Source organism: Carcharodon carcharias, chromosome 3, assembly GCF_017639515.1.
Source record: "Carcharodon carcharias isolate sCarCar2 chromosome 3, sCarCar2.pri, whole genome shotgun sequence".
Lineage (NCBI taxonomy): Eukaryota > Metazoa > Chordata > Chondrichthyes > Lamniformes > Lamnidae > Carcharodon > Carcharodon carcharias.
The window spans coordinates 143091465-143108803 of record NC_054469.1 but is presented as its reverse complement, the minus strand read 5'-3'; the positions used below and the strand labels follow the sequence as shown (position 1 = coordinate 143108803).

The following is a 17339-nucleotide window of genomic DNA, read 5'->3' as shown; positions in this document are numbered from 1 at the left end:
CTATCTCCACCCCTCCATCATTTTCATGTGGTCCATCTCTGACACTTCCCTTCCCTTCTTTGACCTCTCTGTCTCAATCTCTGATGATCGACTGTCCACCAATATCCATTACAAGCCTACCTACTCCCACAGCTACCTCGACTACAGCTCCTCACACCCCGCTTCCTGTAAGGACTCCATCCCATTCTCTCAGTTCCTTCGCCTTCGTCGCATCTATTCTGATGATGCTACCTTCAAAAACAGTTCCTCTGACATGTCCTCCTTCTTCCTTAACTGAGGTTTTCCACCCACGGTCATTGACAGGGCCCTCAACCGTGTCCGGTCCATCTCCCGCACATCCGCCCTCACGCCTTCTCCTCCCTCCCAGAAACCTGATAGGGTCCGCCTTGTCCTCACTTATCACCCCACCAGCCTCCGCATTCAAAGGATCATCCTCCGCCATTTCCGCCAACTCCAGCATGATGCCACCACCAAACACATCTTCCCTTCAGCCCCTGGCGGCATTCCATAGGGATCGTTCCCTCCGGGACACCCTGGTCCATTCCTCCATCACCCCCTACTCCTCAACCCCCACCTATGGCACCTTCCCGTGCCCACGCAAAAGATGCAACACCTGCCCCTTCACTTACTCTCTCCTCACCGTCCAAGGGCCCAAACACTCCTTTCAAGTGAAACAGCATTTCACTTGCATTTCCCCCAACTTAATCTACTGCATTCGTTGTTCCCAATGTGGTCTCCTCTACATTGGAGAGACCAAACGTAAAGTGGGCGACTGCTTTGCAGAACACCTGCGGTCTGTCCACAAGAATGATCCAAACCTCCCTGTCGCTTGCCATTTTAACACTCCACCCTGCTCTCTTGCCCACATGTCTGTCCTTGACTTGCTGCATTGTTCCAGTGAAGCCCAACGCAAACTGGAGGAACAGCACCTCATCTTCCGACTAGGCACTTTACAGCCTTCCGGACTGAATATTGAATTTAACAACTGTAGATCTTGAACTCCCTCTTCCATCCCCACCCCCTTTCTGTTTCTTCCCCCTTCCTTTTGTTTTTTTCCAATAATTTATATAGATTTTTCTTTTCCCATCAATTCCATTATTTTTAAATCTTTTATGCCCCCCACCCCCACTAGAACTATTCCTTGAGTGCCCTACCATCCATTCTTAATTAGCACATTCGTTTAGATAATATCACCAACTTCAACACCTCTGTGTTCTTTTGTTCCTTTGTGACATCTTTTGATTATCTGCTCCTATCACTGCTTGCTTGTCCCTACAACCACACCACCCCCCCTCCACTTCTCTCTCCCCCCCCCCCCCCATCTTAAACCAGCTTATATTTCACCCCTCTTCTTGGATTCAACCAGTTCTGCTGAAGGGTCATGAGGACTCGAAACGTCAACTCTTTTCTTCTCCGCCGATGCTGCCAGACCTGCTGAGTTTTTCCAGGTAATTCTGTTTTTGTTTTGGATTTCCAGCATCCGCAGTTTTTTGTTTTTAAGCAGAGTTAATGTTTTCAGTCCAATATGACTTCCTCAGAACCGGAATTAGTTCAATTAAGTCAATTAAGAAGCTGCCTCCAGAAGCTCCATCCAATTAAGGCCATTGGGCAGCACAGTAGTAGGACCAATGGAAGGCCTGCAAAGGTGTCCAGCTAGTAGCGCCTCCCAGGTGCTGCTGAGGCAAGCAGGGGACCTCAAGGACATGTCAAAATGGAGGCACTCTACTGCATTGTAAAAAATTAAAAACGATGCATAGCCACAGCTGTATGGAGGGGCAACCCTTCAACTGTGGATGGCTTATAGCCACAGTTGTGGCTGTTGCATCCCAGTTGTGGCAGCATCTCTCCCTCAATTGGCCCAATAAGCTGCCTCTGCTGCACTCACCCCACCTCCAGCAAGATTGCTTGGAGGTGGAAATGTGTCGTGTAGCTGACCTTGCACATTCTTATCTGTTTTTACTCCCAGTCCTGCCTCCTAACACACCTCCACAGGACCAGAAAAGTTCAGCCCCATTTATCACAATGGACCCTGTAAGCACTTGTGGCACTAATTTTCTACTATAATGATTGAAAGAAAAGGTTGCAACAGGAGAAACCTGTACAATTCCTTAGTCTGTCTAGGTTTTTCTAAGTACAGAACAACCACCCCAAAGATACATCTTTCATGACCAGGAAGAAATTCCAATCCATCAATGTGCAGCAAATTCAGTAATCATAGGTAAGAATAGTGCATGTGAATGTCCACTATTCTGAACCAAACTTGCCATTTCCCACAGTACATATTCTATCAGTATACATGAATGCAGTTTCATGTGTGCAACATTCAGTGCAATCACCCTTTAGATTGCAGACACACACAAACCCTATTTAGAGTAGAATTCATTCATCCTAACTATGCAGTCAAGGTGTGCTGTGTTCTCCTCAGTGCTCCTTAGAGAAAATGTGTAACAACAATACCAGCTTGTATTTATATAGCACCTTTAATGTAGTAAAAAGTCCCAAAGTACTACACAACAATGTTATCAAACAAAATTTGACAGCAAGTCCCATGATGAGATGTTAGGGCAGGTCAAAGATGTAGGTTTTAATGAGAGATGGGGGAGGTTTAGGGAGGGAATTTCAGAGCTCGAGGCCTAAACAGCTGGATGCCTGGCTTTCAGCGGTGGAGCAAAGGAAATCTGTTGCGGGGGGTGAGATGGGATCTTCTACTTTTTAAACATGTGCTCCTTCTAAGTAGCTTTCCAGTAACAAAAGTTATTATTATAGATGACTGCTGGGTGTCATTGTCTGCTAGTAAGAGCGGAGGTTCATTAGATATCTCTTGTAATTACAGGAGCCACAGATATTTTTGTCAGGCTGCCTGAGTCTGTGTGCTATCAAATCACCTGTACTTGTGTGAGAGCAGAACAGTTGGATGTGGGCTCACTTTGAGAGACATCTGCACCTTCTGTAGCAGCTCCTGCCATTTCCCTGCTGTTACTCTGTGGAAGCTAGCCATCCAAGAGGTTGCACCTTGCATGGTCTCATTACGCGGCATGGTGAATCCAGATGAGAGAGACTGTTGTTGGTTGAGGAAAAAGCACTCGGTTTAGAAGTTTTCTCTGAGCTTTGAACCTCAACTAAAAGCAGCTCAACTGCAGGGGGACCTGCAATAATCACACTTTATTGCAACTCAGTTAACAGCATGCAACTCTGCATAGATACAGGTTATGGATTACCCTCATAGACACCCCACACTGCCTGGTAAACTTGCCGATGCTGACAATGAGCTTCCAAAACATATTAATCGGTAGGCCCTGTGCGATCTGAATTTCTGAGCTCTGCAGCTCAGTCATCCCTCAAACCAGTTCTTTGGCCAGCAGGTTGCAGTTCTGAGCTGCAAATACACTTGCTCTTCCACTTCCTCACTCATGCTCTGTGCTTCACTAAGTGCTTCCTCCTATATCTCAATAACTCATTCCAGGTATGTACTTCTATGCTGGTGTTTACCACTGTAGAAGTAGGTGGCATGGGATGCAGCGAGGTGCTCAATTGAGACAGCACATTGTGCTCAATCACCTACTCGCCTTGGGAATCTAGAATTGATGGAGTACATATGCTTTAGAATAGCGTGATAAGACACCCTAGAAAAAAAAGTTCATAGTGAAAGATATTTTGATGTCTCACGGTGTAGCGTGTGCCTCTTTTTGAGGGATGCATGAATGACTGAAAGAGATAAAGAATGATACTATCCAGGCCTTTGATCTGTTTTTTTACTCAATTGCCTCCAGGCCAGGCATCTCCACATTCCTCTCATAAATAATCAAGAGCCATGGATTAATTAATTCCTCTCTCCTTTTGAATTTGTTGGCATACATCATATGCAGCCTTCTCTTAAAAGGAAGAATTTCTGAGAGACGATTAACGTGCCCCAAGAGTCCAGAGGAGCAACAGCTTACGTGAATGTGAGTATGTATGCAGGTACATAATGTCAGCAGCATCTTTGGTGTCTGTTGTTTGTCATATTTACTGGTCACAAGACAAATGCTTTTGTCCTACCGCAATTAGAAAAAGAGGGCATGCCAATGTATCTAGCAAGTCCCAACCAATTGGCAGAATGCCTTGTATTTTCCTTCTGTAATGCAGCAACAAGCTGATGAAGCAGTGTTGATAAGTTTCATTGTAAGGAAGCAAAATAGAAGCAGCTGTTATATTGGCAACCTTCCTGAGGCAAACAAATCCTGGAACTCCCTGCCAAACAGGACTGTGAGAATATCTTCACCACACAGACTACAGCAACTAAGGAAGACAGCCCACTACCACTTTCTTAAGAGCAACTAGGGAAGGGGAATATATGCTGGTCTTGTCAGTGGTTCCCCAGTGTGAATGAAGAAGTTTAAAAAAACTTTAAGGTTCTGCTCCTGTTTCTATAGACAAGCAAATTTGCCCTTTCAATCCACATGAATCTGGCAGTACATTTCACTGAAAAAGTAACCTTTGTCCAAATGGAACCCTCCTGCAATTGTAGTTTTAAAGGAGCTTCATTAATCAAATGGAGCTTTTCTTTCTTGTTGCCTTATTTCAACCCTTTCAGCATCTGTTCCATAAGCAGGACAGCAGTAAAATATTTTAAAAAGAAGCCCTTAAGACAGCTGCTCAGCAATTCCCAGAATCTGGCTCTTCTGCACTCCTAGCATGACATTCACTGTGTGCTAGAAGCATTATGTTGGTATTTGCTGGTCTTGTACTATTTGGCAAGGTCAGCTGTGTGCACTATCAGCATGTTCCTGAGTAGCCACAGATCCCTTTCTCAGACCCATAACTTTCTAATGGGCATTGATAGATAACAATCAAGAACAGGAACCCTGGCTGGAAACAAAAACAGAATTACCTGGAAAAACTCAGCAGGTCTGGCAGCATCGGCGGAGAACAAAAGAGTTGACGTTTCGAGTCCTCATGACCCTTCAATAGAACTTGAGTTCGAGTCCAAGAAAGAGTTGAAATATAAGCTGGTTAAAGTTCAATTCGTACAGGCTCAATGGTCACTTAGATGAGGTACCACAGGGCACCTGACATCCATAAAACCAATACTTCAGCAGGAATCAAACCTTCAGCAGAGATTTGTCAGAAAAATAATGGTGACCACATGTGTAAATTGAACCCCCACTAATCGGAGGGGTTTGACTCAGATGGCATGTTAAAATTTGAAAATAGACCTCAAGACAATGCAATAAGCGTGGCCAACCAATGCATTCAGGTGGCAGGTCAATCAATCAAAACTTTTAAGGAGGCTGCATGCCTCAATTTTAACCAGCATATTTTTTTACCCATTTTTTAGCTGTTTCCTGGGCCTTCAGAAACCGGGAAGGTAAAAGGTGAGAAGGGCCAGATCCATGAGGTAAGTGTATGGACAGAAAAAGTATTTCCCCCAGGCCCAACAAGCTTACCTGCTTATGAAAAAAGAAAATGCTTAAGTACTCAGCAGATCTGACAGCATCTGTGAAGAGAAAAAGATTAACAGGCCCAATTTGAACTGAATCAAAACCCATTCACTTTTGCTTGGCCTAAATAGCCAACTGGTTATGGTACTGGGTTTGTAACCCCAAGATCAAGAGTTCAAATCTCACAATGGCAAACTATGAAACAATATAACTTCAACTGAAACAGACAGAAAGGGGTTTGTACTCGAAAGAGTTACAAAGATTTTAAATTAGGCCAATTAACAGTGTTTCTCCATCCACATCTGCTTAGTTCCATCATTTTGTTTTTATTTTAGGTTTCCCACACCTGCAGTAATTTGCTTTGTGTAAACCTACCTGGATCTCCCTTCCTAACAGCACTGCGAGTGTATCCAAACCACATGTACCGGTGGTTCAAGAAGGCAGCTCACCACCACCTCAAGGACAATTACGGATGGGCCTAGCCAGTGACACCCACATCCCGTGAAATAAAATCTGCTTTCCTCTCTGTGATCAGCCAACTTTTCCAGCCCCACCTGCATCCACAACTCCTCCCTGCAATTTCCCCCAATCTCTCTACCATAACAAACCACCTGTCCTCTCCAAGACCTGTGCCATACATCTGATTTCCTGCCCAAGTCTCCTCCCCATCACTCCCCGTAGATGTACAGGTAAAGACTGCCAGAATTTACTAATAGTGACCTATCAATATGATTTAAGAGAAGACAATCTCCAGAGATTTTTTTTTGCATATTGGCAGTATTTATTCCTTAGCTGTGCATGTTTATACAGTACTATTTCACATATACAGTATGAAATGATTAATGCAGTCTGCCTCTGGATTTTAGTTGTTTTGAGATAACCATTCATTACTTCCAATAATAACCATATTAGATTGATTTCTCATCAAAACAATCGAGCATTCAAGTAATTTAGAACACAAACCTTTCTCTACCAAAGTCTTCATGAAAAAGTCTTTGCAAATGAGAAAGATCTCTTCCCATTAAAAACCACCAAACAAAATGATACTGAACACCACATCGCATCACATGCAATGCCAGTAAGATAACAGTTTTTCTGGCTCTGCTGCCTAAAAATGTTTCCATTAAGATATTACCTTTTTTTAAAGCAGGTGAAGTAACCTTGGGTTTGCAAGGTTTAAAGAGCTTTTTTTAAAAGTCCAGTCATAAATAATACATGCCTGGAAATTATAGAGCATTATATGAATGTTTAATATGTTTGTATGAATGGGTTACAACCTCCATTAAAATAGCAGAGACAGAAATTTTAAGTGTTCATTCCATAACTATAATTTCCAGGTTATACTTCAATCTTATTGCTTAGCCAATTTCTGGTGGTGTACACAAGAAAAGTGTTGGATCACAGTTAACAGTAGTCATGATCAGAAAATACATCAGTCTTGGGGCATCATACCTGTAAAATATAATTGCACCTCTGGCTCTTATATACTTTTACAGCTAAATGTATGACATGTAGTAACGTACTTCAAATTGCCTGAAAAAAATCCCAAAATGTTTGCATCAATGATTAGGGTGCAGAGTGTAAGTGACTGATATTTTAAGCGCAAATATTAAAAGGTCAAGACCACCTAGAAAGAGCTAGATTTGTTATCAATCTTTGTACAAAATTAATGTATAAAAGCTGAGAGTGACTGATGTATTTAGATCAACCTGACACAACCATAAAACGCATGCCTATACATTTATTTAAAGTCATCCAGACAGTCTGGCATTACTCTCCACATAATAAGAGTAACACACCTTTACAGGTTTAACATTACTCTCACCTCTGAAAACACATCAAATTGCTTTGGCTGCTGGAACGTAACGAATACTGAAATACCTATCAATTAATAGCTCAGTCTATTGACAGCGAACAGCTGAGCTATACACATAAGGGGTTAATTTTAACCCTGCTTGCCTGACAAAAGCCAGCTGGGTGGGAAATAAAGAACCAACAGGTTTTTTACCCATTCAAACTCCAACCTTTTCATCTCATTTCAGATTTTAGCCTTCAACCCTAGAGCAGGCAAGGGCCTCAGGATTCCTATTTGCCCAATCAGATATAAAAGACCCGACTGCATTTTCACTGGGGCTGAAACAGGAAAGGCACAGTAACTTTCCTGTCAGAGTGAAGCATCCTGAAAAACAGAAGAGGCCTCGCAGTATAAAACTTTCCTTTCTGGGGCCAGGAAGAGGAGTGCTCTAGTAGACATCTTAAGGAAAGTCACAGTGTCCAATGCCATAGATAATGCACTTCCTTCCCACGACACTCTCCTGAAGTCACATCCCTGTGACTTACCTGTTTCCCTCAGTGATGGCCAGCAGTCCCTTTCCACCACTGCACCCCCCACCCCCTTCCCCACTCCGCCAGTTATCTGCATCTCTCTGTTGGTTTCAGGCACACAGCTGACAAATGGCATCTAGATAATGCTCAGCAGTTAAAATGTCCTGGGGCCCCAAGCACTTGTATATGAGCACATTTCATACCTGCTCCCAACCATCACCACCACCCCCACCTCCGCTTCACCAACCCAAAGCATGCCCAGGGTTAAAATTGAACCCCGGATTTTAGACTCAGGTCAGCAGATTGCAATCAAGATGGAGTCAGTTCCCCAGGGTAAGGGAAGGGGATAACAATATTAACCAGGGTTTCCACTCCTGATCATTGTCCAATAATCCCAGCTGAAAATATACATGTAGCCATCGGGTAATATGAGCATTTCTTCATTCCAATCCCACTTTGGCAGCCAATAACCTGCTAGGGTGAGGTTCCAAATGGTGAGTAACCCATTAGGTACAGTACGACAATGCTTTCAGATCAGGATAAATTGCTGAGGTAATAGTTTTCATGTGAAATAAGCACATCAGCTGCTCTGCCTGCACCACCTTTTTAAAAACTATCTTAAAAGGGAGGTCTTTAACAAAGGACTGTACCAAGAGACCTCAAAAGCTTATGTTTGAGTTTATGAACATTGCAGCAGAACACTGCAGCTTAATTTACTCAGTCAAGGGTAGGGAGGAACAAAAATTATCAAAACTTCACTAAAGAGAAATTTCACATTCTCTTATATGAGAATAAAAAAATAACATTTGGGCTACATTTTTGTTGAACACTTTAGAAGCTGGGAGTTACGTAGAGAAGCAGTTGATGCACCAATGACATACCTAAGTTGGCATGGAGTCATTAGCAAGCTATCAGTTAATTCTGGGCAATGGAAAAATTCACTACTGGATTACACAATGGTGCAAATCTTTAAAAGAAATTGCATTCACCAATGCACAACAGAAACTTCTAGTACCAAACTGACACTCTATACAATACACAGACAAGAATAAAAGAAAGTGCATCGCATTTCAAACCATTACTTTACTGCAACGATTCACATTCAAAAATAATAATACAAATTTAAAAAGCACATTTTATAGTAGTCAATCCAGAAGGACAATATTAAATTTTAAAATGTTACGCAGGTACAATAACGGTTGCATTATACATAGATTAGCTATCAATGGATGCTGCAGCTAACAAAGATAAGACATACAGACATGCTAGGTGCAACATTTTGCTCAAGTGCTTCAACTTGGTGATTTAAAAAAACTGAAGCATCAGGAAGAGAACTGGACATTGATCACAGACTCCACAAGTTACTGCCAGGCTGTTGCAAAACTGGCCTTTTTAAATGGGACAGGAAGTTAGTTATGGATGCAGTCCAGGTTCCTTAAGCTGTGCTCTTACTGTCCCACTGATATTAAGGCACAGCGTGACAGAACAGGATCTTATAATGTTAAAGCTCTAAAGTAAAAAAAAATCCATAAGATTTTCACTTTAAAGTGGAGCCATAATTTCTAAATCAGCTTTAAGGGTGAAATGTAAACATGAGTCATATCTATACATATTCAATAGTCTCAAGTTACATACAAGTTAAAATCTCAAAATATATTTTAATTAATATCTTCTGTATACTTCTAGTTTTCAATCTTTGATTATATTACTCCCTTTGTAGCTGAAAAATAACGCAGGAGAAAAATGCACTTTATATATATACATAAATATGCATACTTGTTCACAAAATATACAACAGAATAGAAACAAAAGTTGGAGAACACATTCATAAACTTAAGGGTATATTTTAAAGGCCAACAATTCTTCGGAATGCATATTGTTAAGAGAACGTAGGTCAGGTAATTTCAATAGGAGCTTTGTAAAGATGGAGGATTCATTTGGATGATTTTTCATAATTAAGGTTCTGAGCGCCCGAATTAGAGTTTCTTGCAATTGCTCCACTGAGTTAACATTTTCTATTCCTGAGCGATCTAGAGAAAAAATTAAATAAAATCAATGTTAGATTATAGGTGTTTCTACAAGGAAAGTTAGTTCATCTATATTTTGATTTTAATGACTAGAAAGGAGCACAGTATCTGCCTTACTACAATGCAAAATAGATATGATGAGAAATTGGGCTCGTTAACCCCTGTTTCTAGGGCATAAGTGCCCTTAGAGCTCCAAAATAGCATCCGTGGGCGTGGGGTGAATCATGCCAGATGCCATACTGGTGCAAAAGTTAGCACATGCACGTGCACATCCACCTTAAGCATGCACTGCAGACAGATCATGACATCAGGGTGCAACAGGCATTCGGCAGCAGGATGGACCTCCCACCAGTGCTATTTAAAGGGATTATCAACTACTAGATACGTTCATTGCTGATTTATTTTGTTACTACAGTTCTACATCAAAGTATTTGGCACTTTCCATAGTTCTTTCAAGTTGCAAAAGTCTACAGGGCATGGTGTGGCAGGTGCTGAAGAGCTTTTTCAGAAATGAGTTGCTTCCAAACATGGGTGCATTAGCAGGCATTCCCTTCGGAATAAAGCATGTCTTGGAGAATGGAAAGGAGCCTGGCAGAATGGGACAAACTGCTAGAAGATGAAGAAGGAGGGGAGAGAAAGGTTCACAGCAGGAGGCCGTATTTGCCCAGGGTGTTCAGGGATCATTTCTCCTAGCTGAACCCCTGCAAGGAATAATGCAATGTAGTTCTGGGCTTGCTCTGTGGCTGAAGTTGAGGCTGCAGCAGTTGACAGATTTCAATGAAGGCGTCTTTATGGAAGTGAACACTTCTCTAGTTTGTAGCCATGAAGGTAATGATGGCAATAAACCTTTACACTCTGGCTCTTTCCAAGCTGAAGCCGAAGATATTTGCAACATTCTAGAGTTTTCCATCCATTGTTGACTAAGAAAGGTCATCGATGCTCTCCACTCAATGAGAGGTAACTACATTTCAATTTCTCTTGTCAGTGAAGTGAGCTTGTTTTCCTAGTGGCGCAGGATGTGCACTTATTGCTCTGCAGGCACAAGTCAACTCTGCTATATACTAGAACTGAAAAGGATTTCATTCTCTCAACATCCTGTTAGTGTATGACCACTGGCAGTAAATCGTATAGGTCATTACCTGATATCCTAGCAGCAGTCATGACATCTTCATTCTGTGACAGCTTGCAATGCCATCTTCATTTTAGCCATCACGGCAAACCAAAGGATGGCCAACGGATGACTAGGGCTATATGATGACCAAGTAGCTGGTGGCTCTTATGCATGACGCATGCGCGCACACACACACACACACACACACACACACACACACACGTGCAGCATGCATACAATGAAAGCTAAGCTGCCACATGATCTGATAGAGCACAGCAATGGCACACCTAAACAATGCTTCTGTTGCTTGGACTGCTCTGGAGAAGCACTGCAGTACTCAACAGAGTAGGTGTTAAGATTTGTGTTGCACAATCTCGTCATGAGGGAATATTTCTTGTCATCAGCTATAAGGCAGCTAATGAGCAGGAGCATGAGGTGGAGGGGCAGAAAGTGTATGAAGAAGAAAAGGAAGAAAGGAGGCAATGTACTTGGCCCTTTCTGCCTGCACTGTTCATAAAGAACTCATCCAATTTTGACACAAGCAACCTTAACTTCAATTCCTCAGTCAAAAAAAAACAACAATCCGGTACCATACCCCACTCTGTCATGGACCACAACACAAAAATAAAAGCCACCACAAAATAAATGTTACAAACCAAATCATGCCATATTGCACACAGGAGTCAACTAATCACTCTTGTGCATTGCCTTACTGCCTTTTGTTCATGTGCCTTTACCTGTACTATTTCTCCAAAGCAGTGCCAAGCCTGTGGCTGCAGCACAGCTAGAGGAAGGCTGCTGACTTTCAGTGGAGGAGAATGTAGATGGCCTTGGCCATAGAAGGCCTGGCTGCAGATTACACCGTTTGGGCATGGGCAGCAACTTTTTAGGCTGACTGGCTAACAGGCAACAGCAAGGGCACTAGTGAATGGCAGGAGTGGGAGGATGAATGACGTCTTCTTGGGAGGGAACAGCAGGTTTATGCTCCTTTTCATACTGTAATACACAGCCCTGATGGTAGTAGTTTGAGCTTCTTAGCAGCAGTCAGAATTTGGGTAGTTACTCTTTGTGTTGCACTGGAAGCTGGGACATAGGCCATCAGATGCTGCAACACGATTGGGTCCACAAGTGTAAAGAAGGAGTTGGGCTCAGCTTCCACGCTGAAAAGAATGGGCTCCAACTTGGCGCAAAGCCTTATGCTAAGTTGGTGCTGGACTCCTCCATGCTCCTTGACATTGACTGCAGGCTTCTGGCAGGCTTCCCAATTCACTAAGCATTTCATTGTGCCCACCGATCAGTGTTCTTCTGTAGGCTGCCTGTAGGATTTGTAAATAATCCATCCCTCCAACAAGCTGGCACCTTTGCTATCCTTGCACCCTTGTGCCCAGTGTCGCACCATGTATAGATCCCACCTCCCATTCATCCTCGAAGGTATGAGCGGTGTCAATATCTGAGCTGGCAGCTGTAGGTGTAAAAATCATGTGCTGGCACTGTGTTTTCATCATCACTTTCTTCTTGGCGTTCCTCTCTTGGGTATATGAAAGGAGAAAGGCACAAGGATAAGGTTATGCTGGGTGAGGAGGGGGAAAAGTAAGAGGGATATATCTACACTAACGACAGCTTATAATCATAAGGAAATACGGGATAAAGGAGATGATGTTTGTCTCCAAGTACTGCGGTCAGCAGCGAGGACTTCCCATGCATGGACTCTTATCCCAGTCAACTTGAAGTCTAAAGAAGGATTATGTATGAGGATATCATCACCCTTCATGGTTTCAGCCCTGCCTTTGGCCACAGCTTAAGCAATGGGAATCCTAATAAAGGTCAGCACCATCTCCTCTGGTGACGTGAAACATATGAATGTTATGAGGCATGTCTGATAGATTGTTGGTAGGTGACAGGGGTGTGGTGATGTCAGCAGCGATTGATTATAATGGTGTAGTTGGTAGCATATCACATTAGAAGATGGCATCCACAGACCTTGACCACTTGTGTGAGATCACTGAACCTCTTGCAGCACTGCATCCAGATTCTTGTTGCAGCACTGCATCCAGATTCTTGAGGCTCAATTTCTCCCATTGACCTCCATATTTATCTGCTTCCACTGCTTTTTGACTCAGTCTCAATGGCTTCCTTCCCCACTTTGGACGCAGGCCATCTCTCCTTTCCAGCCGTCCCCAGAGACCCCCTGTGCAGATTCAGAAAACTTTGGAACCCCCTCCCTCCCCTGCTGTGCCATTCCTCACTCTTTCCCAGGTCAGATTCCAGATTCTCATCAATTCCCAGAAACTGCTCCAGTCACAATGCACCTCCCTCTTAAGAGGTGCAGGCTAGTTAAGGAGAACAGGCTAGCTTTAAGTGGTGCTAGCATTTACTATATTTGCCCTTGCTGATGCATCCAGTCAATGAACAGCATGGTTAGCGCTGGTTGGATGCAGAGATCATTCTAGTGAATGGGTAGCATGAAGTTGGCATGCTTGCATTGTAATCAACAGGTATGGGTTAATCACACATCACTATCCCCACATGTTTTCAGGGGCTATCCTATTTAACTCTGTATTGCAAAGCAATAAGGGATCCAAAAGGTCAGAGGAATGACAGCATCACAATTATTACTACATTAATACTTTTTTGAGGGTTTCATGCAGTCCATGTCCAAATGCAACAAGACTTGGACAATATCCAGGCTTGGGCTGACAAGTGGCAAGTAACATTTGCACCACACAACTGTCAGGCAGTGACCATCTCCAACAAGAGAGAATCCAACCATCACCCCTTGATGTTCAATGGCATTACCTGAATCTCCCACTATCAACGTCCTGGGGTTACCATTGATGAGAAATTGAACTGGACTAGCAATATAAATACTGTGGCTACAAGAGCAGATCAGAGGCTGGGAATCTTGCGACAAGTAACCCACCTCCTGACTCCCCAAAGTCTGTCCACCATCTACAAGGCACAAGTCAGGAGTGTGATGGAATAGCCCCCACTTGCCTGGATGAGTGCAGCTCCCACAACACTCAAGAAGCTTGACACCATCCAGGACAAAGCAGCCCACTTTATTGGCACCACACCAACAAACATTCACTCCCTCCACCACCGACGCACAGTGGCAACAGTGTGTACCATCTGCAAGATGTACTGCAGGAATTCACCAAGGGTCCTTAGACAGCACCTTCCAAACCCACGACCACTACCATCTAAAAGGACAAGGGCAGTAAATACATGGGAACACCACCACCTGGAAGTTCCCCTCCAAGTCACTCACCAACCTGACTTGGAAATATGTCGCCGTTCCTTCACTGTCGCTGGGTCAAAATCTATAAACTCCCTTCCTAACAGCACTGTATACCTACACCACATGGACTGCAGTGGTTCAAGAAGGCAGCTCACCGCCAACTTCTCAAAGGCAACGATGGATGGGCAATAAATGCTGGCCCAGCCAGCGAAGCCCACATACCATGAATTAATAAAAAAAAAGATACTCAATACATCTTGTGGACTTCTTTTATTTTTCAAATTATTTATAATTCACACAACCGAAAAATAAATTTTTTCCGCATAAAAGTGGCACCTATATATAGTGTATGCACCAGTGTGCAGGCAACCCAGCATTTTGCCCCTCAAGTCAGCGAGAACTGCTCTGGCTGCATCATGTGGGCTGAATGGATGACAGCTAAACTCCCAAAGACACACTCTACGGCGAGCTTGCTATCGGTATGAGACCAACAGGGTCGCCCACATCTGTGATACTAGGATGTCTGCAAGCGAGACTTCAAGTTGACAGGGATCAGAGTCAGTACGTGAGAAGTCCTCGCTGCTGACAGGAGTACCTGGAGACGAATGTCATGAAGGGTGTGGAAAAAACAGAACACAAAAGAAATGACCAGATGGCGGAAAAGAGAGCCCGCTGCAAGGAAAAAACATCAGTCAAACACAGGCCAACACTACTGATCTGTGCAAGCGGCAGAAGGGATTGCCACTCACAAAACGGCCTCAACAGCAATGACAATGTTCAATACATAAGTGACATACGCCCTGGGTACAGTCGTCATCTCCTCAGACTAACGGATACCAATAATAATAATCATAACAATAATGAAAAAACACAATTATAGCAGCTTCTCTTACCAGCAGAAATCAGGACAACTGCTGTGAATAAGCTCATCTCCTCCTCACTGAGCTGCAGGGCACTAAGCTTCTCACTAAACTCAAACATGGAGATCAACAAATCACCGGCCCCCAGTAACTGCAGCTCTTCCATGCCGTAACTCTTTCCACTAAGAAATGTGACTGTACGCCCATGTACATCAAATAAAGCAGCAAAGCGTACCATTAACACCTGCCAATGACAGAAACTCATCAGCACATCATTCAAAGACTGTGGATATAACATTATTGAACTGTTACATTATGAAAAAAGGTTTCAAAAAATACAGTTTCAATGGGCTGAATTTTCCCATGTGAGTTGCAATCCTAATGCAGGCCTCAATTTCAGGTCAGAAACCCAAAAATGGCTGTGACAAGATGTAAGACATGATCTTCCCGAAGCAGCCATTTAGGAAGCTGTCTCAGGGAGTCCTGTCCAATTGAGGACAGTGGTCGGGTTCCAACATCAGGAAGTCTGTTCAACAAGGCCCATGGGGAGGGCCATCAGCTGCCCTCAGTGTGCATGTGGCTTGAGGGGCCAGCAGAAGCAGAAGCAGCAGCACCATGAGTATGACTGTAGCAGCTGTCACTATACTAACAATTACATTAGTGGAGACATCAGTCTCCATGAAGTGCCTGATGCAGTCTGTCTTCTGCTTGGGAAGCCCTGAGCATTGCAATTTAATGCCAGCAACTTAATAAAAAGCCTCATTCAAGGCTTGGACCTCTTGCTGTGCAGCCACCTCTGTTCCATTTTTGGGCTCCTTACAACAATGGGGGGGCATATGCCGCCAGAACAATTTCAATCCAATTCCACAATAGGAGCCAATTGTCAGATTAAGTGCCCTAATTGGCTACCTGCTGCTGCTGGACATGTAGACGTCACGGCTAAGATCCTGCCTCCGGGAAAAGCGTACAAAAGCAGGAACATGTCGCAGAACCAGCCCAAGACAAGTCAATCACATTTTCCTGGCTTCTCCCCATCTACATGGCTGGGAAAATTCAGCCCAATGTTTCCCCATCCAAAAAATCTAATCATTATTAAACAAAGATGAAAATATTCATGCCTCAAATTGACTGACGAAAACTATTGTTTCACTCAAAAGGTTCCCTTTAAATTTGGTCAAGATCGACCCAGCAATTCTAGATTCTTTCACTTCAGACTCACTAAAGCTTTGAGGGGGAAAGTCATTTTCTCACCATTGGTTTCCAGACATGGGAAGGAAACATATTATAGAGGGGTCCCTGGGGTTTACTTTTTCACAGCCACATCCAGCTCCAGCCTTATTAGCAAATGGATTGTTAATTCTTATTTCTAGTCTTAATTGCAATGTAATATAAACACATCCTAACAAAGTTGCCTGAACACAAATTGACCTTTCACTTACGAATTACATGGTGCAGGACATTAGCCAAATGCTGCAAATTTATCAACAGTATGTGGATGCTCAAGTTGGGATAGTGCTAAGCAACATGATACACAAAATCCACTCACTTACTTTACCATCACAGTAGAAAGAGTATGGCCTTGAAATTCTGGATCCCTACTCTGCTGCTGGAAGGAGCAATGTAGTGGGACCTTCAGCCCGCCACCCATGGCTATTGAGACAGATCTTTACTTGGCAGACAACAGAAGTCAACTTTCAGCTGTTGTGATTTTCACTGGGTCCAGAGTGAGCATTCAGGAGCAGAATTCTCAAGGTATTCTGGAATTTTCCCAGTCACACTGCAAATCAGACTTGGGAGGTAGGGATGGGTGGTCACCACCTCCTCCAAAAAGCTCCTATCTGTTTTATACGGGGATGAGTTTTAGAAGGATCTGCTTTCTCCCCTTTGAGTGATCTGCCAAAGCTCAGCTCTCCTATCCCAGCAGAATTTCTGGTCCTACCTGTCTAAAATTACAAATGGAAATTCTGGAGAAATGTACACTGGCCTTTATACTGAACCACACAAACCACAAAAGGGCAGAGTTTGGTTCTTGGAGTGCTGAGCTAACCGCCCTCAGTGGAATGACAATAGGACACAGCATCCCTTTATCCAGCTGCTCCTATTCAAAAGGGCAAGGTCAGGATCATGCTTCGCTCTTGTTCTCACCTTTGTCCTACAATAATCAAACAACCCAACACACTCTGGCTCGCACATGAAGATTATCCACTCGTCAGTCATTGGCTTCAACAGAATGATGAAGAAACGTGAAACAGATATACTGCATTTTATTTTAGTCAAAATACTATGGGCTGGATTTTCCGCACCCACTGAGGGCGGTTAGCTCAGTACTCCAGGAACCAAACTCTGCCCTTTTGTGGA

The 17339-nt window shown here is 43.3% G+C and overlaps 2 protein-coding genes across 6 annotated transcripts in view; one reads left to right on the top strand and one right to left on the bottom strand.

Moving 5' to 3' along the window:
- The window catches only part of LOC121275843 (thyroid hormone receptor beta), a 238376-nt gene extending 234449 nt beyond the window's left edge, over nt 1-3927 (top strand). Inside the window, exon 10 of the transcript XR_005942575.1 lies at nt 3867-3927. The gene's annotated coding sequence lies outside the window, so the exon portion shown is untranslated. The remainder of the gene's footprint in view (nt 1-3866) is intronic.
- A 4881-nt stretch (nt 3928-8808) lies between these two features.
- Nucleotides 8809-17339, bottom strand: part of LOC121276120 (nuclear receptor subfamily 1 group D member 2-like) — a 31463-nt gene continuing 22932 nt past the window's right edge. For 4 of the 5 annotated variants that reach the window (XM_041184116.1, XM_041184117.1, XM_041184115.1 and 1 more), the window contains 2 exons: nt 15015-15225; nt 8809-9775 (listed from right to left, as the gene is read on the bottom strand). In XM_041184116.1, coding sequence (XP_041040050.1) covers nt 9579-9775; nt 15015-15225 — 408 coding nt within the window. In that variant the 3' untranslated portion in view covers nt 8809-9578. The remainder of the gene's footprint in view (nt 9776-15014; nt 15226-17339) is intronic. The other variant, XM_041184118.1, reaches the window with a different exon arrangement.